This window comes from Denticeps clupeoides, chromosome 4 (genome assembly GCF_900700375.1).
Source record: "Denticeps clupeoides chromosome 4, fDenClu1.1, whole genome shotgun sequence".
Taxonomy (NCBI): domain Eukaryota; kingdom Metazoa; phylum Chordata; class Actinopteri; order Clupeiformes; family Denticipitidae; genus Denticeps; species Denticeps clupeoides.
Window position 1 is genome coordinate 28,319,558 of NC_041710.1, and position 23,750 is coordinate 28,343,307.

Below are 23,750 nucleotides of genomic sequence, written 5' to 3' on the forward strand. Positions count from 1 at the left end.
TTCCCCCCAATTCCAAACACACATAATTACACTTATGCAAAAAGGATTCATTGAATCCATGAATATTCTATTTTTCCTGTCTGAAAAATAAAAATCATGAAGTTTCAAATGTGCAAAATGACGGATTAGCACTTATTCCTGCTCCTGCGCTTTATCTTTACGATGCTTTCATTATGGCATCTAAAATGTTTCTTGTTTTAATATCATCCCTTTAAGGTGGAGAGTACCAGCACATCATCTCCATTAACATTCCATGCAGGCAAGGGCTTCACTTGACAACCGGCTCTTTAATTCGCAAGTGGCATACTGGTCATGTTTACAGCGAGCGCTGAGGAAAAACATGCCGTCTGATAATGGACATCCCAAACAATCACCTGACCTCCTGGTGCCCTGCCAAAGTGACCAGTCATGCATCATTATATAATGTTTTGTGGTCCAGCTTGTGGCAAGACTAGATGTCTGGCCAAACTCTTAGATAGGCAGGCAAGATATTCATCACCTCTCTGACCGTTTAACGAGACAGATGACGTGTAAATCCCTACAGGCCGTGCTGCCCTTCTCCACCCTTTGACCGGTCAGTGAGTTTAATGGCTGTAATGTTTCTCTGAGGCATCTCTGCTGGCTTTTGGTATGTGAAGGTAACACCTTCGCAACATCAGTATTCAATTTGTCATTTGTCAGCGTTATTCCTGTCCCTTTTTTTAACAGATAACTTTATTGTCACAATACTATAAGTACAGCGAGATCATGTTTGGAGCAAATTAACAAATCAGCATGATGTTCATTAGGAGGTGAATGTGTGCTGGGAATTTAGCAGTTTGAGATGTGCGTGCGAACAGAGTACTGTAGCACTTGCCAGACGGCAGCAGGGTCAAGAGTGTGTGTGCAGGGTGTGGCTCTTCACTGATTATGTTCTTCACTTTGCGTCTGGACCGGGTGTGATGGATCTCCTCCAGAGCTGGGTCCAAATGATGCATTGAGGGTCTTCCTGTTCTCTGAGGTACAGTTAGAGTTCCTTGCTGTTATGCAGTATGTGATGATGTCATGGCCTCTATAGTGCACCTATAGAAGTCAGTGCCATGTTGATGGTCCATGACAGGTCCTGGCTGATGTGAACACCTAGGAATATGAAGCTCTAGACTACCTCTACCATCCCTTCTCCGATGCTGATGGGTTAGTGGACACCATGACTCCCTTTCCTGAAATTACTTCCTTTGGCTTCTTATAATTCATTACAAGATTGTTTTCATGACATCAGCCTGTTGCATAGTGACATGATATAATCAATGACATTTTGTAGTTTTAATGTTGTGGCATATAAGTAGATGTGTGGTTGTAAAAGTAATGCAAAAGAACGTCAAAGTTATGAAGCCCATTACCTTTACCCATCATTCCGGAAGCAGCAGGAGCCTAAGAGCTGGTTGCACTTTGCAGCCATCGCTGCCGGAACCCATTTCTCCACCTTGAAACCCCCAGATGGGTGATTCTGTTTGATCATAAAAGCCACTGATGAGGCTACTTAAATGGCCATTTTCCCCTTCTCATCTGCACATGGCCCTTTAAAACCTCCAAGCATGCTGCATTTTCATGGGACTGCCTCAAGACTGGACCATCTTCTTCACTGTCAGTTTAGCCAGCTGCCTATGCTGTAGTCTGGTGGAGTCTTTTTCCTTTTTTTTTTGGATTGCCTTTATGTCTGAATATTTATTTGTAGTCCATTTTGATTGGCTAGAGAAAGCACAGAGCCCATAGTAAAGGCTTGTGATTGTGGGTTGATTAAAAACCTAGATTCCATCTCCAGAAATCAAACCGAGCAATGATATTAATGCAACAATTAGGGGTCACCTTCAAAACATGAAAAGGAACATTGCTGAAAAGCAATTTTGGTAATAAGGCAGAAATCAGTTAAAGGTTTTAGCGTTTTTTGTTGGACTGGATAATTTCACATAATTTCATGATGAAAAAATCTTTTTGGTTAAAAAGAATCCTATCCACCCATGCATATTATACACTAACATTACCTCAAGTGACAGTTTTTATATTTTATCATATGCTTAATTAAGCCATGCATTTTCATAACTTTACCAGGTTGCTGCCATTCCATCTCTTCCCCTGCTTTTCAAAAGCGCAGATGTGTCCCCTTTCCATGGTGACAGCACTTACATTACACATATGAATGACTGATCATGAAAAAAAAGGAACGAATGTCCCTTTCATGTACGCCTTCATGTAAAATTCACCGTGCCTCATCAAAACACACCCTCCGCCACTCGAGGGGTCGGCTCTTCTCTGGCAGAGGGAGATAAAGCAACGGCATGGAGTCACTCAGCTTAGAACAAAGTGTGTAATCTCCGCTCCGGGCACTTGGCAGAGTTTGGGTTGGAATGTCGCTGCAGTTCAGCGGCATACGTTGCCGGTGCCATCTTTTGGGTTAGCAGCATTGTTTATAGATGCCGGATGAACCAGATTAAGTTCATTAATTATCAAACGCAAATGGTAACCCGACAAATCGCAGACTTACATTAATGTTCATTAAACATCGGTTGGGAAGCAAATAATGGAACATGGATAAGAGGAAAGTTCTTCTGCTTGTCATACTAATCATAAACATTAAATCAAACACAAAGTGCATTAATCACGTCAGCTCTGCCTGAAAAAAAACATTTGGGAAGTAAAAACTGAGAAAAATTAGCGCAGCACTTGAGGATGAGAGCGAGGAAGAGCGAATCATTAGCATCACAATGCCCAACTGCCACTCCACCCACCCGTGGCTTCGCCAAGCGCGCCGGTTTATCTGTAATTAATGTAGCGCTTGCAAATTAGAGCTTCGATGCGCTCGCATGTACACTGGCTCACGCACGCCATCTCGCCGTACTCTGGCCACAGCCAACGTTCCATCTGGAGGAGATTTACGCCCCGGAGAACGAGAACTCTGGCACGGCATGGAGATATGAGGACTACAGACACATCATTTGTGAGTAGATCACTCTTGACCACGACTACGTGATAATGTCGTACGTGTATGTTGTTTTAAAGTGAGAATTAGATATGAACAAAGCTGAGAAAAAGAAGTGGTGATAAGATGCACTGGTGTGTATGTCCACATTCTGCAGATTTCTGGTGATTTTTTGTCACCACAGCTTATTCACCACTGGTAGATTTTCTTAATTTAAAGATTGAAATCAAATTGCACTCTTGTTAATCAATGTGTAGCTAAACCACGCAGTATTATTCAGTGTGATTAAAATTTTCTCTGAATATAGGATTTTTACAGAAGATTTTTAGGAAAGGTTACAAGATTATCATGAAAAAAACTCTTAAAAGTCTCCTGAGCTTCTTGGCATGTTGCAGCAATATAGTTTCCAAGATCTCAGAAGAATTCAAGCAAGAAAAGGAAGATGGTTCATCATCGCGTTGAACTGGGAGATGGACTCTGGTTAAGACAGAGCTCATAATGAATGGCCAGAAATACTCTGGTGAAAAATCTGTTCTCTTTTTTTCTGCCAGAATGTTGAGGTTTTTATCCTAACAACTAACTGAAGCCCACTGTAAATGAAACCAAGAACTGGATTAAAAATGAAAGAACATCAGTGTCCTGGAATCATCCAGACAAAACCTGAAGGTCAAACACAGGAGTGACCTTCTTCATAAAAATCCGACCCACTCACTTCAGAAAAATCCAGACACATGTTTACATAAAGGTTTATAATTATTAAATCAATGAATCAGTTTGGTGCACTTTGTGCTCCACCTGCAGCCAACATATTTCAAACTAGCTTTGTTTGGCCAAAGATGATTGATTTCCTGTTCCTTTGCTTGAGGGTCTTATTAAAGTTTAGGAACCATCTTTAAATGAGGATTGTTTAATATTTATACACATAGAGCCTCTTGTTCTCAGCCACATGCTCAGGTCCTGGAGTAAGGAGAAACATTCCAGACTAGGCTCAGAACAAAGCCCCAGAATAACCTGGATCACAGAGGAACATGGAAACAGGTCAATGTCAGAACAACAGGTACAAAAGACTGAAACCCCTCCTCTCAGGTTGGAAAGATTAAAGGGACAAATGTGGAATCTTCCAACCTGAGATAAGGGGAACAAATGAATTTCTCAGTTCTTGCGGTCATTTTTTAAAATGAGTTTTTGTTTTACCTGATGGAGTGCACAGCTATTTTGTGGGCGCTGAAATCGAGCGCATTATTTGAATGTTTAAAAGACACGCTGAGAAAGATGTGGGAATGGAAAAGTCACACACCTGCCTCATTCGAATAGGGATAAACACGGCACTCCTCTTCATCATGTCTGCTCCTAATGAGTGGTTAGGTGGGGTGAACTGGAACCAGAGCCAGTCGGAGCAGGGAGGGATTCAATTACCGATATCTGGGTGATGGACAGTCCAATCCAACCAGACGGTATCAACCCCAGAGCAGACGTGACCTTCACGAACCTTTGTCCTGCGTTCTGGCCCGATACAAGGCCAGGCCCAGCACTCTCCCTCACTGGACTATGAGTCCCATCATGCACCAGTTCCACTGTTTGAGAAAGGCAGTCGTCTCACCAGCAATGAATTTGATTCGATTATTTTGGTCACAGTTATTATTGTTTTTCATTCTGGTCTGAGAAGATGTTTAAAGGTATGAATGTAATTCTTCATCTGCAGTAAGATGACATTTTTATTGCCTGCTCTGGGTAGTTTTATCTCTTGAGTTTGTTATCAGTATTCTTAGTTAAAATATGTTTTGTCTTTGCATTCATTTCCATTTTTTTGTATATTGTAGACTGAGCATGTCTAATAGCTCTCAGTATATCGCAAAATTCTTCTTTTCTGAGAACACATTTGACGGAATATGAATTTAAAACACAGAAATTCAATGTCATTGTATTTAATTGCTTTACTAATACACCCTTGATAAAAGAGTTCAACCGACTGCAACTGTAACTGTAACTGGTGTGACTGTCAATAGTTCTTGTAGTTGTAATTTACGTATTGTTCATTAAAGCATTAGCGTTAAAACGTTCTACACAGAACAAGAAAACATTGACATGCAACAGAAATTTCTTTGTGTTCCTGAAAAACACTTGCTGACTCCAGGTGCTTCGAATTACTTTGGCGGTCAAAGGTCAAATGTCTGCCCTCTTACCCCAATGCAGACAAGAGGAACACCGCTGTTGGACTGCTCTGTGTTGGGACAGAGAACGCCTTCCTCCGTGAATGTCCCCACTACTCCCACTGGAACTAATTAAAAGCCAGTTGGTAACGAGATAAAACCGCTTTGCATCACATCGTCATACATCCAGATGCTTCTGTGCTTTCGCTCTGCAGCTCTTTGTCACAGGCTTCGTAGCAGTAGTGGTGCTCATCTGTGTCGGCACCTATCGTACAACTCCCCTGTCCCTTCCCCTGCAGGACTTTAATGACAGTAACTGGCAGCGGATCCTCTGAGAGAACGTGCTCAGTGTGCATGACAGAGTTGCATTCATTGGTTAGTCTATCTGCAACACAGTATTTTGCCAATTAAATAACAGCCGACGAGGATTTCCAAACCAGATATTTGTTATTTCACTGTGGAATAGCAACAGGGTTCATCCATCGTCTATTTCTTTAAGCTCTCTTTTAGTGAACTAACAAATGCAGAAAGCTGTAATGGACATTTCTGGATCATACACTACATATCAGACAAGAGTTTTGTAGTTACTGATCCTACAATTCCTACCACCTCTGAGGGGAGACTTTTGTCATTTTTTTCTAGATGCAGTATGATCCAACATGTTTTTTTTTTTTCAAACTAGTACGAGAACTCCACATGAACAATGTAAACATCAAGTTTACTCATAGGAATGTTCTAGAAGGGTCTCCTGGGGCAAACAGATGGAATCTCGTGCAAAGGCAGCAAAAGGTCAGACAGAGTTGCTTCTTTATTGTGCTTGACAGATTTCCAAAGTGCCCGAGTCCAGGCTACTGCCCCATGAAAAAAAAATTGAAAGGCATTACAAGATATTTCTGTGATTTGTTTTGTTTTATACTGTTCAGATTTGCAAAAATCTCTTCTCATTGTGGACATTTGGGCCAGATTGATAAACTCTGAAAGACCCGCTCTCGCAGTAAAATCAGCACATTGCCTCACTGATAAAGCTCTTCATTTAAAGGGTACACAGTGAAGTCTTACCTGGTTTTTATTGTCACATCATGTTTGTTGTGAGTGCAGACGCATGCAGGAAGCAGAAGCATTCATCATGAATGAATGAGGGGGTTCTCTTATTCACTTAAGCAACGGGGAGCGTTCTAGCTCAGTGTGATTAGAACTCTGTTTATTCTCTTTTCACTTTGCACATTTAACATAACCTGTTCACCCGTTTTCTGAACTCTGGTCCACTAATTCAATCTACACTTGCTCTTGTTAGCCCTGATCAGCCTCATGCAATGTGCTGCCCCACCACCAGTATTAAAGTCTCACCTGAGAACATGCCCTTGCTGATGCCCTTGCTGATTCCACATCAGGATCTTGCTATTTACCTAGACAACTCGCAGCTCTCTCCTTCTGCAACAGCCCGCAACCTTGGGGTAACAATAGACAACCAACTCTCCTTCTCGACTCACATCAGCAACCTTTCCCACTCATGTAGATTCCTTCTCTACAATATCAGACGAATCCGCCCTTATCTGTCAACCCAGGCCACCCAACTACTGGTTCAGTCCTTAGTAATCTCACGACTGGACTACTGCAACTCCCTTCTAGCTGGTCTACCACTATATACCATCCGACCTCTACAACTCATACAGAATGTAGCAGCACGACTAATCTTCAACCTTCCCAAATTCTCCCATACCACCCCTCTGCTACGTTCCCTCCACTGGCTCCCAGTAGCTGCACGCATCAAGTTCAAAATACTGATGCTGGCCTACAAAGCCAAACATGGAGTAGCACCATCCTACCTCACAGCCCTTATTACACCTCACACTGCACCTCGTATACTCCGAGATCCAGTACTGCTCGCCTGGTCCCTCCATCTCTGAAGGTAAAAGGAAGACATTCATCTAGACTCTTCTCCGTCTTGGCCCCTCGGTGGTGGAATGAACTTCCTCTCGAGGTCAGAACAGCTCAGTCACTGAGCACCTTCAAACGGCAGCTCAAGACCTTCCTCTTTAAAGAATATTTAGATTAAATTGTAATTTTCTTATGTCGAACTTGTGTACAGAATCTACAACAGAGTGAATAAAATAGATGTATTCATAGTTGGGTTCCTAGTGAACCGGAATTGATCTCTTCATCGATGGTAACTTGAAAGCACGTTGTAAGTCGCTCTGGATAAGGGCGTCTGCCAAATGCCGTAAATGTAAATGTAAATGTAAATGATTCTCATCAACATTTCTAAATTAGTCACAGAAATTTGTTTTTAGTTCACTTTGAAATATTAAGTCGTATTTTGTTTTGTGTTTACTTCATACTTTATACTATGTCTATTTTGTTATTTCATCATAAATTCAATAACTATACACGGATGAAGCGTAAAAATTCGGGAAAAGCCTTGTAATGAATGTAATGAATCTATTTATTTTGTGTTTCTCTGTGACATTAGATCTGATAAAGCCATGGCAAATATCTCCATCTGGCTGGAAAGTTCCAATGCTTCTCGGGGAGGTGAATTGGACTCCTGCACCATCTTTAGAAGCCCAGGATCACGCATTGCCCTGTACATGTTTATAATCGCTGGCATCATCTGCACAGTCATTGGCAACTTCCTGGTGGTTCTAGCCATTGCTTATTTCAAACAGCTGCAGTCACCTACAAACACATTTGTCATGTCCCTGGCTGTTGCAGACTTCCTTGTGGGCCTGCTGGTGATGCCCTACAGCATGGTGCGAACGGTGGAGGGCTGCTGGTACTTCAGCTCCATGTTCTGCCAGCTGCACTCCAGCCTGGATGTCATGCTGTGCACTGCCTCCATCTTCCACCTCAGCTGCATCGCCTTTGACCGCTACTACGCCGTCTGCAACCCACTGGTCTACTCCTTTAAGATGTCCCACTCCAGAGTGGTTCTTCTAATTGTGGTCTGCTGGGCCATTCCTTTGCTTATCTCCTTTGGCCCCATCCTCCTGGGCTTCCACAAGACCGGGGTCGATGTCCATATGCCCGACAACGTGTGCATCTTCCTTGTCAACCGTGTTTATGCAGTCATGGCTTCAATGGTGGCCTTCTACCTGCCCATGCTCATCATGCTGGTGGCCTACTGGAAAATCTACAAGGCAGCTAAGCGTCAGGCCATGCAGATAAGTGCCATTGAGGCCCAGATGGCTTCTGGTGTGAGCAAGGACTCCAGCAAGAAACTGCGACAACGCAACGCCCTGAAACGTGAGAAGAAGGCTGCAAAGACTCTGGGGATCATCATGGGTGTCTTCCTGCTCTTTTGGCTGCCCTTCTTCACTGTCAACATTGTGGACCCATTCATCAACTATGGGACAGCTGGCGTGGTCTGGGAAGTGTTTTTGTGGCTGGGTTACGTGAACTCATCCCTCAACCCCTTTCTGTATGGTTTCTTCAACAGGTCCTTCCGTAGGGCCTTCTTCTTCATCATGGGCTGTAGGATATGCCTGCCTGGCTCTACACCTGGAATGGACCTCTCTCAATCCAAAAGGGACGTGAACGAACGTACAGAGAACCTGTAGGTCTTTGTTTCTCTTTGCCACAGTGCCACTTAACCATGTTTGGTCATAAGCTGATGGTACTGATGGTTTCCATTTGTGACACATTATCAGTGTGCTGGCATCCATGTGTCCTCTGCTTTTAACCACCCACCGTTGGCAGGCATCCATGACAGGCACCTGGGGAGCAGTGTGTGGGGACGATGCTTTGCTCGGTGGCACCTCGGTAGATCAGGATTCGAACCGGCAAACTTCTGATTACAGAGCCACTTCCTTTACCGCATAGCCACCACTGCCCAAAATTTGGGCATTGTAGGGGTGTGGTATTGTAGTGTGGCATTCTCTTCAAGTCCTGATGGCGCTGTTTGACGTGAACATCAGATGGCAAATTGGCATTTTATTGATGTCTGTTGCCAATTCTTCTGTGTTTACTGATCATGCCTGTATTTCTATTACTAGAGTAGCACCTTTGGTATCCTATTACATTTAAAACTACACTACAAAGCATGCAGTACAGTGTATATGTTCTCGGAAATTGTGAAACTAATTATGACATTGTTAACTGAAAATGAGGTAATTCTTCAACGAAATGTTTAGGTAAATCAGTATTTGATCAATGTTTGATGTTTTTATTTATTTTTATTGCTCACATCTTAGATAAAGAGCGGTTTTGATTTCATTGGCTTGAAATGGTGCCCAAGGCAGTACAGTACTGTATTTATGAAAATGTTTGTTTATGATGTGCCTTTGACTTTATGTACTGTATATTAGAAATTGCTAGTGGCTGCTTTGTTTTGTGTATTAGCCTGTAAAAAGTGTCAGCAACTGTCAGCAGTACTGTGATTTTGTAGCTAACATAATATACAAAGCAAATGGGTCATTCCCTGAATCTGGAGCCTTTTAATCAAATGAGTACAACTAAACAACTAAATATGTAATTACAGTTTTTCTCGATTGCTAAAACACTATAACCAATCTTTTGAACTAAAATTTCAAAACCACAATGCTATTTTTAAAAAATTACACCCATTTCCCTGGACTATAAACACTATTCCCCTGCTTTAACACATGAGTCAGATTTGGTGAACTGTTACTGCAAAACTTTACACACAAATCCCTACATTTTTCAGTGCTTACACCATGTGGTCATTTGGAAAGCACTAGCATTCAATAATGTTAACTTAAATCAGCACAGCTTGAGCTCAATTAGCACACAGTTAACCAAGTGGAAACACTAGGAGTCAAAATTTATCACACACCAATCAGAAACTTTGATGGGTAGATAAAAGGGCCAAAGTCAGCTCATTCAGGTTTGAAACAATGGATCCAAAGAGATGCAAAGGAGGAGGTCGAGGAGGAGGACGTGGTGAAGGGGGAGGTCGAGGAGGAGGAAGAGGAGCAGAAGGAGGTCTAGGACATCAGGGAGGTGGAGGAGGAGGAGGTCGAGGAGGAGGACGTGGTGGAGGAAGAGGAAGAGTGAGAGGAGGAGGACGTGGTGAAGGAAGAGGGAGAGGAGGAGGAGGAGGAGAAGGAGGTCTAGGACACCAGGGAGGAGGAGGAGGACAACTGCGACAAGGAAGGGGAAGAGCAAGGGCAAGAAGACAAGCGGTCTCGGTTGAAATTTGAGCCACTTCAGTTGACCATGTCCTTGTCCATGGTATGACTATGAGGGAGGCTGGGCAACGAGTACAGCCAAATTTGAGTCGCTTCACTGTTGCCTCCATCATCAGAACCTTCAGGGAGTAAAACAGGTAGGTGTACTTGCAGTAAGACTGCTCTGTACAGTAACTTTTGAGTTACTAAACTCAAGTTTCTCCGAAAGAACCAACTCAGGCATACCGCGTCCCTTTTGAACGAAACTCTGACAGAGTTCAGGTATGAGTTTTGGTATTGTATGAAGTATTGTTTCATCACAGCATGGCACTTTATGCTGCCATTTGTGCACTCTTGAACTGTGGTTCAGGGTAGCGATTTACTCTACTGTGTTATGTGTTTTGCAGAGAATATTTGAGATTGAAGGACGGCCTGTTCCCCATGAAATTATCTTTGTGGATAAGGCAGGTTTTAACCTGACCAAAAGGAGGAGAAGGGGGAGGAACATAATTGGCCATCGGGCTATTGTAAATGTCCCTGGTCAGCGTGGAGGGAATGTCACTATGTGCGCAACCATCAGCCAACGAGGGGTACTCTACTGCCATGCCATTCTAGGACCCTATAACACTATGCTTCTCCTTGCTTTTCTTGATGGTTTAAGACAACATATGTTCCAGCTGGACTACAGGGAACCAGCACAGTCAGAGCAGCCTAAATACGTTGTTGTTTGGGATAACGTCAGCTTCCATCATGCTGCTCTGGTTCATGACTGGTTTACCAATAACCCAAGGTTTTCTAACATCTTTCTGCCTCCATACTCTCCCTTTCTAAACCCGATAGAGGAGTTATTTTCGGCATGGCGGTGGAAAGTGTATGACAGAGAGCCTTATGTCTGTGTTCACCTCCTCCAGGCCATGGAAGAAGCCTGCCTAGACATATCAGCAGATGCATGCCAGGGGTGGATCAGGCATGCAAGAGGATTTTACCCCCACTGCCTGGCTAGGGCCAATATAGCCTGTGATGTGGATGAGATTCTCTGGCCTGACCCAGACCAAAGACAGGATGCTGAGGTGGAATAATGTTTTTGTTGTGTGTTGTACTGTACAAATAATAAAAATGTTCCACTATGTATACATTGGTTGTGTCTTTTGTGTTCATCATGTGAAAAGGTTTTTGAGGGGAAGAACCACAAGCAACATAACTTGCCAGTTTTGGAAATATTGTTTTTAATTTATTGCACCAATGTGTAAGACTATGTTGTAGTGTGTGTGTTTTTGAGACCTTGTGTGTGATGTCTGTGGGCAAAGTTTGGTTTTTCTGCAAGAGTGAATGGTTTTGAGTGTAGAGCTTCATTCTGACCTGAAAATATGATGTTTGGGAAATTGGGTGAGACGTTATGGATTTGTGTTTACTGTTTTGAGAATACAAGGAATAGTTTCAAGAAATGTGTTTAAGCAATCGAGAAAAACTGTAATCTATTTCTAATAGTTTTCAATTTCTTTTTATGGCTTAAAATGTCAACAAACTGCCCTAATGACATTTTAAATAGAAACATAGCTTGTCCGAACAGAAAAATGAACGGTATCTCTTCTCTATGGCTTTTCAGATTTTGGGATTGTTTTTTACATGATATATTGAGAAAACAGTGAAGACATACGTTTGGAATATGTATATTTTTTATATGTTAGTTGAAAAAGCACTGAGTGCATGGAATGGCATTTACAAATAATGCTTATGTTAAAATAAAATAAATACGTCCTAATATCATCTCAGCAAGCTTTGCTTCATGTTTTCTCACAAGTGAAAGTGTTGTAAGATTGGTTCAGTTAATGGTGACACATTGAATAAAAATATGTTACTTCATAATTCCCTTTGGATAAGCTGTAGGGCATCATATCGTAAGATCTGTGCTGTAAATATGATCCTGCATGCTATCACATAGGTTAATGGGAAATAAAGTGACGTTTGTAATCCTCTGTGCATGTTGATCCTCTGGAAATATCAGCTGTGTAAAAATAGAGTGTTGCATGCAGTTGTATTAGGATAACATCATTCTTCTGAAATGTCTTCAGTATTATGCTGGATAGACAGGGTCAAGCACTGGCTGGCCCAGCCTTAATGAACGAGCAAGACAGGGTGATATAACAAAACAGGAAGGAGGGGACACCGAAATAAAAATACAGGGTTAGCAAAAGAGATGGTCGGGGTCGTGAGACAAACATGATGAGAGTGAGGGAAATATGGAAGAAGAGTTTGGTGAGAGAAGAAGACACAACTTGGGAGAGCAACTGAGAGCACACAGGTTTAGTCTTTGGGATGGTAGTAGCCTAGTGGGTAACACACTTGCCTATGAACCAGAAGACTACAGAGTCACAGGTTCAAATCCCACTTACTACCATTGTGTCCCTGAGCAAGACACTTAACCCTAAGTTGCTCCAGGGGGACTGTCCCTGTAACTACTGATTGTAAGTTGCTCTGGATAAGAGCGTCTGATAAATGCCCTAAATGTAAATGTTATTGTCTTTGAATCCATTTACTGTTCAAGAATTTAATGTTTGTGGAAGGTCACATGCATGGAGGTTATTCCTAAATATATAGATTAATAGATACTGCATTTTTAAACAGACGATCCAGAGGAAACGTCCTAGAGGTGTTACACGCTCTGCATGGGTTTTGTTCGCTAGAGTAGGATCAAAGGCATATTCAGGATTTACAAAAAAAAAAAAAGAAAATTAAATAAAGATGTTCATAATGTTCAGGCCCAAAATCAGGTATGTTAAATGAGGGGAAATTCATGATTGGAAATGAAGGCTTTCCAACCACAACATACGTTCCCTGGCCTTACCTGTGGTATTGGTACAAAAACCTTTGATACAAAATTCAAGGGTGTCTAAAGATGATTCAAAAGATCTACCAGTGGTTTTTGGAAAGTGTGTTTGAATCCTGGGTTCTGAGTCGCAAACTAAAAATCTTCACTTGTTAGTAGACACCTAAACTACAAAATACCTTATGGTTACAAGATCTTCTTGGTTTTTCAGCATGTTCCACTGACCCCGGCCACAGATGAAAGTGCATGTTCTGACATCCCACCCGATTTTGGACGCGAGCTCATCAGGACGTCTTCGCGTACAGACGAAACATATGTGTTTCTGACTCATCCGACTCACTTATGTGGGTCATTATGCATGTTCACACAGCATGGCAAAACTGAAAAATTAGCTCAACAAAAAGCTGTGCAAGCTTCTTAGATGAAAATGTCAGGCATGTTTTTGCAGCCTTGAGAGTGAAACAAACCAGAGCGTCCAGGCTGGCCTGGCTAGTTTACTGTAATAAGTGCTAAAAAATAAACTCAAACATTAAGGTCCCCAATGCAGCAGGAAATTGGAGTCAGGAAACATGTTCAGTATATCAAAAAGCAATGTGAATAACTAAATAGCTATGCAAGGCTCTTTGATTTTCTGTGGGCCTAGACTGTGCAAATGCAGCATCCAGTCCTGTGGCTGCATCAGCCTGTGCTTTTCCATGCACATTTTATGCACGATACACAGACATAGTTAAAGCTTGAGAGGGGGGCATTCAATGTATTAATTGACTGATGTTTGTCTTGCTTGTATTATTGAGACCACATTACAGACCAAAATGAACCACTAAAATTTTGAAAAACAGATGTACATTGTCGTTCATGGTTGCAAAGTTTTCTGAAATCTAATGCTTGAACTTCATTGAGGGGGAATCTGGAGCATGAACAGAGCACCTAGTGAAGTTTCACATGCTGGAGCAGCAGTTGCATTATCTGGGCGTGTTAATCCAACTTTGAGAAGTTCGTTTTTTTTACCATTTCTGTTGGACTGTTTGGTGTGATAGTCAGAGCAACACAATCATTCAATTTTCTCTAACATCATATAAACACATTGACCAAATAAGAAGTATGATGAGAATTTTGATATATGCTGAAAATCTATAAAAATGCTGAGGGATGGGAATTGGAGGTGAAAACAAGACCGCAACAGAGAACCCACACAAACTTAAGAACATGCATAGGGAATGAATATTAAAGTGGTTCCATATTTGTGTACTGCGTTTTAAACAGGAAAATAACAAGGCCTGGGTTTAATTCCCAGTCTAGCAGCTCTCTGGGGTAACTTTGTGTTTCTGTTTCCTTTCACGGTCCACAGATATGATGACGAGGTGAATTGGTAACCCTATAAAGTCCCTAATTTTTCACAGTGCCTCATCCAAATGTTCTTGCCCAAGTGTATCATTTTACAATATTTGCTTATATATGTTGTGTTGAGTTTCATATGGCGTTCTGTCGGCTGAATCCTGTACTGGATTCCATCACATCAACAATTTATGTGACTCAGTTAGCATGTATCAGGTAGGTCTCATTTCGAGTTCTGGATCTTTTGGAGCATACATCTGAGGACCGGTTGTGACATAAATGCCTTCAAACGCAGACCACTTACGGCCCACTTCTTGGACTCTCTGATTAATTTTTCATCATACATCATCTGAGTCATAATTCATCACTCAATCATATCATTGCTGTTGTCATTGGTGGAGGAAAGTACTTGGTTTAAAAACTGGTTAAAAAATGTAAAGTATAAAATTATCGAAATTGTTTGTATTATGCCCTGGTAGAATTTTAGGAGGGGGCGACTCATGATTCATAATATTCTCAGATTGTGACTCTCAGCCATTATCCCTCTGGTTATACTCTGTGAATGTAATTATTTGTCATTATTACAGTAATTACTTGAGAGCTGTGAAATGCAGCATGTCCTGCATTTAACCCATTCCTTGTAGGAGTGCCGGACAGCCATGTACAGCACCTGGGAAGGGGGTACGAATTCTCCTCCATGATATGTTTGTCAGTACCAGGCTAAACCAAATGCATATTTGCAAAAAAAAAAAACAGGCTCCACCACCACCAGGACCACCTTTAGAAAAAGGTTCAGGCAAGTTCCAGCTCATTGAATTTTCAACTTTTAATTGATGTGGGTCAATGCTGAGGTCATAAACACACAAATCATACATATTATTAAATTATAAGTATTATTCCTGCCGCACAGTTATGCTACTGACCTCTGCTGGGTATGGCAGGTATTTGAGTGAAGTGAGGACATGAAAATGCGTCTTTCATTTATTTTGCTCCATATATGACAATTTAAAACATCATCACAACAGCAAATACAGACAAAGGCAATCCTGTAGCAACATTAATAACTCACTTTTAATTCAACGTATTCAGTGATGTGAAAAGAAATGCCTTTCACTCTCCCTACGCTGGCATCTGAAACATGGACATTTTTCAGCTAAAACCCAGTTTCCTCCAAACTGGTTTAATTATGTTCTGCGGATATTCGAACATTTTAAGAACCCGCACAAATCTGAGTTTCATACTTGGCCTTATCGTAATGAGACAGGGTTTAACACTATTCTCATTATGTCTGGTCACGTGGATTTGCTAGTGCCAAATCCTAGCGGCCTGAAAACGTGTCTGCACACAGTGCTGTTCCGTGTCATCTTGCTGGTTTCAGTGTTGTCGGGGGTAAGCGCCCTTAAAGGCATCAGTAAAAACAGACCATGGGTCCCTGTCTTTTCCCGGCAACCTATTTCGATACATTCACTGTCCTTTGGCTCACGCGTTAAAATGTCAGTAATTACCTGTTAATTTAATCAGTTGTATTTGTGTAAAAAAAAAAATCATCACTGTCATTACATTCAGCAATTTTACAGTTGATTTGTGTTTCCATCCCACTGGTCGCTTTTAAGATGAAGGCATAATAAAAAAAAATAAAAAAAATCAAGTGTCCTCCTCTGTAGAAAAGTCTTGCTTGTCAAAAGGTGCAGCACTGGAGATAAAAGACCCAGGGTGACCTCCATTGTTCTAAATATCCGTTTCCTTCAGGCCGTAGCAGTCTGGGAGGTCGTATATCTGATAGCTGCTCTGCTCAGTACATTCGTATATCCCCATGGAGACGGTGTCAATCTCAGTCCTGCCCAGCGCTGGCGTGGGACCCTTCCCCGGGACGCCCTTGATCTTGTTGGAGAGGTTGTTCATCTTCTCCTTCAGCTGAAAGCTGGACTTCTGCAGCGGGGGAATGAAGCTCCACCCCTTCAGGCTGAGGGAGCGCCCTTTGCTGCGGTAGGAGAAAATGGAGCTGCTGCAGGACTCGTGGATGGAGATGCTGGGCCGGCAGTCCGCGCAAGCATCCCGGCATGGGCCCTTCACCGCTGTGCGCCACCGCTGGTCGTAGAAGCGGCGCAGCACCCTTCGCCGGCGCTGGCACTGGCAGCGGAGGAGACGGGTGAACGCACGCTGGAACTCTTTGCTGGAGCAGGGGTAAATAATCGGGTTGATGCAACTGTTGAAGTAGCCGAGCCAGAAGATCACCTTAAACACCATGTCAGAGGGCTTGAGGGTGGGGAAAAAGGACCCTGCAATGGAACAGAGGGTGGTTATTTTCTTTAAATTCGGTCCATTTCAGCTATGATTAATAGTATATGTTCAGTCAAATTGCCAATTGCAGCGATGAAATCTTTATACTGTGCACTTGACTTCAAACCCATGCCAAATTGCACTAAAGAACACATGGCATACATTAGATGTCAATGGACTAATTATGAGCAGTTAAACTAATTTAATTGGGCCATTTGTACTGTTTGGGAAAAGTTCCTGTTTTGCATTATAATAATTATTATTGTTCTGTGACATTTTCTCTGGGAGGCACACCAGCCTATTGCATAACGCACACAAAGTTTTTTGGAAAGTCATTAAACACACAATCACTGTTCTCGAGGTTCTTGAAACCCGTGTTATTGCCTAGTTTTGGAGAAAAGTGAAGGAGAAAATAAACAAATGATAAAGCTATGAAGGAATTCTGCTTTCAGGGAAGAGGAATGCACAGGGCACTGCTGAGGTCGATGGAAGTCACCCCTATGGCCTCTTCAAACACACACACACACACACACACAGAGCATATCACTGGGTTTGTAGCATCTTTCTCATCTCTGCCAACATGTACCCTCCCCATGCTGGCATGATGCTATCTCACACATGAAACAGCTGTCATGTCCGGCAGACAGCGTAACACGCGGTCAGAGTCACCACTATCAGCCCAGCCGCTAAAAATAGTGGGACGAGGGGACGCTTTGAGCTGACGAGGGGGCCTTGGGATGGGGGAGGCATCAGAGGAGGCCTAATGAACAGCTCCAGGGCCGGAATGCTCCCCTCTCAGCCAGTGGGCAGTAATTGGGTGTAATTGGAGGACTTCTCCTCAGAAAGGAAAGCTCAGCTATAATTGTTGTGTTTATGGGAGCTGAGAAGCTCCAGACCGGATGTTGTGTTTTTTGTTTTTTTTTTATGTAATCTTTGTGATGATCTGATGTCTAAGCCACCCTGGGACCCATTTCTTCAACAAGGGCCAGTCATTGAAGGTTATGATCAGAACGCTGCCAAGAGCGGTGAAAAGGTGTGACTACACAATTTAGCACCTCAAGAAAAGAAAAAAACAGTAATGCATGTTATCTCAATGGCTTAATAAATGTAAATGCCCTGTACAGTGTAAATGTACAGTGTAGTATCTTCAACAATACTGCTGAACAAATCTTTTAACAAATAATTAAGTACTCCAGTGAATAGATTTATTTCACAAACTAGCCTATTTAAACTGAGCCATTTAAGGAGAGTTGCACCTATTTTAATCTTGAAACTTTCGTCTTTAAGCACTGTTTGAGGAATGTCCTTTTCCTAACCTTAGCGCTGCAGCGCGTATGTAGAGAATGAGCGAAGAATCCACGACATGCAGCCTCCTGCTCGTACACTCAAACGAACCCCAATTTATAGATAGATGGTTAAAGCCACTGCTGAGAGAAGGGGAATGTTTTGTGCCACGTATGGCAGAGACAGGTTGATTATACTACATTTTTTTGGAGTTAGACGTAGACCGATGAGTCCCTGAAGCTCCGTCTCCAACCATGACTCTTTATGAATGAAAAGGGACTGAATGTAATGGGGTTTAATGTGCCTGTGCTGCGTACTTAATCAGCAGTTACTATATTTTAAAAGGTCGTTGAAAGTTTTAAATGCTTTGGGGCGCATAAAACTTTCAAATTAAAGAAGACAGCTTGAACTAAATGTGCCCAATTTAGTATAATGTATAATGTTACAGTTCTTAACAAAATGGCCAGCAAGATAACAAACCGACTACGTTTGTGCATTTTACAATAGCTTCAGCAACAGGGACGGGTCGCCCTTCACATACGGTCCAGGCAAAAAAAGAAAAGAGACGGCAAACGAGGCACGCACCCCCGCAGAGGGTCATGTCCCACTCTGCTTTCGCCACGGGGGCCCGTAAACGTAGAGAACCCACTTCTCCTGCAGTTCTACATTTGCCGATATTCGTGTGTACTACATAACATTCCATCAGTGGGTTTTATAACTGCTAATGATATAGACCAAGAAATAAAAGAAGAATTATTTGCAGCAACACAATCAAGCCTTATAGTTGAGATGCAAAAGGTACATTCATTCATAACCGATGGCACAGAAACGCTGGAATTGTGATTTCCTATCCCCCACATGCGTTATTTCTCAGCCTCCCGCAGAACCGTCCCGGCTGCTCATTTCACTGGGTTCAGTTGACCACTAGAGCCGTGCCCCTCTGTTAGCATGATAGGCTTTTCTGGCACGTCTCTCCGGAGGTGTTTGATCCTGTGGCTTTGTGCTCATTGAACGCGAGCTGTCAGATTCCCCCCCGGCTTACCAGCTTCTGTTCGGCCCTGTCCGGGAGCAGGGTGCATTCTGTCTGGATTTTTATAGCAACGGATCAATTGCTTCCACAAGTATCTGGAATTTGTTGAAGCTGAGGTCACACACGCAGATCAAACACGCACACGACAGTCCATACAACAACAAAAAAACCCTCAGCAACGTTCTTTATTTTTATTCTTTCTCGTCTTTTCCAGCTGTCATGGAACCTTCTCCATCTGAAGCAATCGGGTGGGTCATCGAGAAGGCCATCGTGCTAAAAGGAGGTGTCAAGACATTGCGACAGACTGTCATCACGCGCACTCACGTGCCGTATAAATGATTCGCGGCTACTTCTCGACCGGGTCGAAGTGGACCAATCTATTCTTTTATGAATTCAAATCAATCATCTTTATTTATAGCCACGCAGTCAAAGCAAATCGTTGAGTCAACGCCACCGCAAGTTTTATGTGTTTCCTAATCTCGTATTATGGCGGCCGCTTGTTCGCCGAGAGTATCTCCACAATCTAGGAAAAACCGAAAAAGCCCCTTGAAACAACGTTCGCCTGATTTCCTCCCGACTTGACTGTTTCCTTTGGCCGCATGATCCTCTCACTGGTGCCACGGAGAAGATGGCATGGGAAAGCATGTGCATTAGTCAGGCTTTCGAGGTATCGCTGTGTCCACTTTCGTTGGTTCTGCCACTGGCGAGCACTCTCAGCATTTGGAATGTAACAGGGTTGGCACAATATTCATTTGAAAGTTAAAGACGAGGACTTCCTGTTAAGCAAAATCAACCATGACGGAGGATACGGTTACGGGCCAGTCGTCTTGCTCGTTTGTTATTTTTAATTTGTCTTTTGCAACAGCGAGTCCCTACAGGCATCATGGCCGGGGATCGTTTTTGTCTCGTACCCCTCCCTGGCCAGATCGTCCAAAATCTGGGTGCAGGCTCAGCATTTGCATTTCTGTGCAGCGACGCAACCAGAAGAGACTTGAGGGAAGACGTCCAGCTCACAAAACACACGGCCAATAAAAAAAAAAAAAACACACCTGAGCCATATTTACACTCATTTTACACTCCTCTACACGGTTTCCTTAAACTCCCAGGTTTGACCCATAATGCCTTCTGTGTTCCACCTACGTGCACCGATCAAACCTTCAGGAAAAAAGGTTCGGCGAGAGGTGCTCAGAACTGAGTAATGTCAATCACGTGCCGCCCGGCGAAACGCTGCTCCGCTGCCTGAAAGGCCTTCAGCATCAGCCAGAGGCTTCCAAAGACCCATCTCCTTCCTCAAGGCTCCTAAGTGAAACTGCCTTGAACAGACGGGTGTGGGGGCGAATGGAGGGGGGGGGGGGCACCTGAGGACCCGTCGCGGTTAATATAGTCCGTTATCGGGAATGCCGAGCCGCGCGGGGAAAAGTGTCGGGTTTTGGCCGCCGATGCCGCTTTCCAAGCCCGCCGTGCCGTGCTGAGCGGAGCTTCGGCCCGGCGCTGATTATATTAGAGCTTCCTTCCTAATCAAGACTTTGTCACTTAGAGAGAGTAGGAGAGGGGAGGGGAAGCCAGATGGAGCGGGAGAAGGAGCGATCTCACCGTACGTGTGGACCGGAGCCATCTTGTGCCGCTGTGGCAGTTGAGGGCAGAAAAGGAAGAGGCAGAATTAGGGAACCACCCCACTTTAACCGGGCTCAATTACAGAGCTAATTATTGCAGTGGAGCATTGTGTGTTCGGGGTCAGGGGGTCTTCTGAGGAAAGCTGGCCCACCGCCGCCAGGAGATCCTATCAGTACTCCCCACGTGTGCGCGTGTACGCTTCCTTCATGAAACCATTTCCCTTCCAGTGCTCTGCGGCAGATACGTTTGGCCTTTATGTGAACCAGATCAATGTAGAAAATTCCGATTGGTCCGAAGCCATTTGTCGTTCGAATTTCCGATGAGACGCGCGTGAGACATGATGCGACATAACAGCGACTTGCTGCAGAACGGGAAGTGAAATTCCCAAAGCTGTCTCCAGTTAGGCCTGTCAGCAAGCTCGTCATCGCCATGCTGGTGGTAAAGGTCTTCAGTCCCAGCACAGAGAGTCCTGGACCACATCCTACAGACGTCAAACAGAAATGTGTCCTGTCTGGACACATCAGACATGCCGCAGCTACTTTTCTCCCCTACGACGAGGGACCCATTCAAATTGCTGAAATTTAAGGGCCAGTGGTGGCCTAGCGGTTAAGGAAGCAGAAGGTTGGCGGATCGAATCCCGATCCGCCGAGGTGCCACTGAGCAAAGCACCGTCCCCACACACTGGTCCCCGGGCGCCTGTCATGGCTGCCCACTGCTCACCAAGGGTGATGGTTAAAGGCAGAGGACACATTTCACTGTGTGCACGGTGTCAGCGTTAATTAAAATGGAGCCGCGTGGTGAGTTTGTGTTCATGATGGAAAAGCAGAGTTGATATTAAATTTGGTGTATATATATATATATATATAGTGATATGTATCCATGACAGACAGACAGACGCAGCGTCTTGACATTTACGTTTACGGCATTTGGCAGACGCCCTTATCCAGAGCGACTTACAATGTGCTTTCAAGTTACCAATCCAATGAAGTGATAAATTCTACTTCATTAGGACCCTTTAGGGTCATTAGGATCATGACGATCGTGGCATCAACTGCGCATCATGTGTGCTGCACCTCCACACATCTGCAATGCTGGGGCCCTTGGTGGGAGGAATTACTGGGGGAGACACAAGCTGTCCTTTCCGCAGGACATTACTGAACTAACGGAGGGGCGGGGGTGGCATCGCACTTTCTGTACTTGGAAGCTGCTTAAGAATCTAATCATTCTTAAGACGAAAGACATACCTACAATATTAGAATTTCTTTGCATACTGAACATGGAATTTATAGATCAAGACCCCCCCCCCCCCCATCTTTGTCGGGTCTGTTGTGGGGAAATAGAGGCTGGAATTACGCAGTGCGTAACAGCTTCAGTAATAATTCAGCACGTCTTACCGAGGGGCAACACGAAGAAAAACGGGAGCCAACACAAGATGAACATCCCGACGACGATGGCCAGAGTCTTGGCAGCCTTCTTCTCCCTGGAGAACTTCATGAGGCGCACGGAGAGCGAGCTGCGGAACGGGTTCCTGGAGCTCGCCCCCGCGTCCTCCGGCGCGCTCCGGCAGTGGATGCGCAGCACCACCTCCACCGACTCGTTCCTCTCCAGCTTCACGCCCGCCTCCAGGCTCCGGGTCGTCCGGCGGGCCACCACGTACACCCGGAAATACATGACCAGGATGACCATGAGCGGGAGGTAGAAGGAGAAGAGCGAGGAGAAGAGCGCGTAGCCCGGCTCCTCGGTGATGCGGCAGATGCTCTCGTCCGACGGCGGCGGCTCCTTCCAGCCCAGCAGGGGTCCGATGGAGATGACCATGGAGGACAACCAGACAACCACCAGGATCACCCCGGCCTTCTTCTCGGTCATGATGGTGGGGTACTTCAGACAGTACTTGACCCCGATGTAGCGGTCTATGGAGATGATGCAGAGGCTCATGATGGACGCGGTGCAGCACAGCACGTCCACCGCTGCCCAGATGTTGCAGAAGACCCGGCCGAACACCCAGCATCCCAGCACCTCCAGGGACGCGGAGAACGGCAGCACGATGATGCTGAGCAGCAGGTCCGCGATGGCCAAGTTCACGATGAAGAAGTTGGTGACCGTCTGCAGGTGCCTGTTGCACAGGACGGACAGGATGACCAGGATGTTCCCCACGATGGCCACCAGAATGAAGACGGAGAGGAAGACCCCGACCCCGATGATCTGGGAGTCCAGGGTGATGTTCCTGCAGGTGCTGTGGCTGAGGTTGGAGATGACGTGGTCCAGGACGGACGCGTTTTCGGCTTCTGCGCTGTAAATCCCATCACTGCTGTCGTTCCTCGAGTTGCAGTGGGTCATGTTTGAAACTCCATAAAGAAAACTTTCACAGGTCGGATCCGGTCGGATGGTAAACGTTCCGGAACGAGTAAGTTCTCTTCATCTTTACGCACCTGACGCGTTGCCACAGTTTCCCCAGCGCGTAAAAGAAGAGAGAGAAAATGTGCAGAAGTCCAGATAAACCACGACTGGAATAAAAAAAATGTTTTTTTAAAAGTTCACCCGTCAACATGGACCAGGTCGCGTCCCGGTGCCGTCTGGGAACTGGGAACTGGTCGGGTCTGAAGTGATCCGGAGGAAGCTCGGGATGGACCCGGTGACGGAGGGGAGGGAGGTCTCCGCCTCCGCGGAGTCAAGCGTCACGACCGCGGTCGTCCTCCGCGCGTCCACTGGGTGGCGCAATATTCCCTCTGTAGCTCTCGGTTATCCGACTACACAAGGCTTACCGCTGAGCCTTACCTCTAAATTGTCCATTTCATTTGACTCTTGAGTCTTGAATGACTCTTAAATTAATCTCAAGCTTAATTATATGATAACCAGCAAGACCAGAGTTAAAAATTAATTATATTATTACATTTACAGCATTTATCAGATGCCCTTATCCAGAGCGACTTACAATCAGTAGTTACAGGGGACAGTCCCCCCAGAGCAACTTAGGGTTAAGTGTCTTGCTCAGGGACACAATGGGTGTAAGTGGGATTTGAACCTGGGTCTTCTGGTTCACAGGCGAGTGTCTTACCCACTAGGCTACTACCACCAGATAATATTATTGATGTGGACTAAAATGAATAGGACATTATTTTTGTATTCTAAATAAATATCACAGTTACAT

At 44.2% G+C, this 23,750-nt stretch overlaps 2 protein-coding genes across 2 annotated transcripts; one reads left to right on the top strand and one right to left on the bottom strand.

Annotated features, from left to right (window-relative positions):
• Positions 1-2,891: 2,891 nt before the first annotated feature.
• LOC114787890 (5-hydroxytryptamine receptor 4) lies at positions 2,892-8,663 on the top strand. Its single transcript, XM_074933619.1, has 2 exons — positions 2,892-2,974; positions 7,577-8,663. Exon 2 carries the CDS (start codon positions 7,590-7,592, stop codon positions 8,661-8,663), a length of 1,074 nt encoding a protein of 357 aa, XP_074789720.1. The 5' UTR covers positions 2,892-2,974; positions 7,577-7,589.
• Positions 8,664-15,236: 6,573 nt separating this feature from the next.
• adra1d (adrenoceptor alpha 1D) lies at positions 15,237-23,410 on the bottom strand. Its single transcript, XM_028977098.1, has 2 exons — positions 21,997-23,410; positions 15,237-16,673 (listed from the first exon to the last, which is right to left on the bottom strand). The coding sequence occupies exons 1-2, from the start codon at positions 22,937-22,939 to the stop codon at positions 16,123-16,125; spliced, it is 1,494 nt and encodes a 497-aa protein (XP_028832931.1). The 5' UTR covers positions 22,940-23,410; the 3' UTR covers positions 15,237-16,122.
• Between the last annotated feature and the right edge of the window lie 340 nt (positions 23,411-23,750).

Coding starts and splice junctions, on each gene's coding strand:
- LOC114787890 (XM_074933619.1), top strand. CDS start 7,590: ATGGCAAATATCTCCATCTGGCTGGAAAGTTCCAATGCTTCTCGGGGA.
- adra1d (XM_028977098.1), bottom strand. CDS start 22,939: ATGACCCACTGCAACTCGAGGAACGACAGCAGTGATGGGATTTACAGC. Junction 16,674..21,996: donor TTTCTTCGTGTTGCCCCTCG/GTAAGACGTGCT, acceptor GTTCCATTGCAG/GGTCCTTTTTCCCCACCCTC.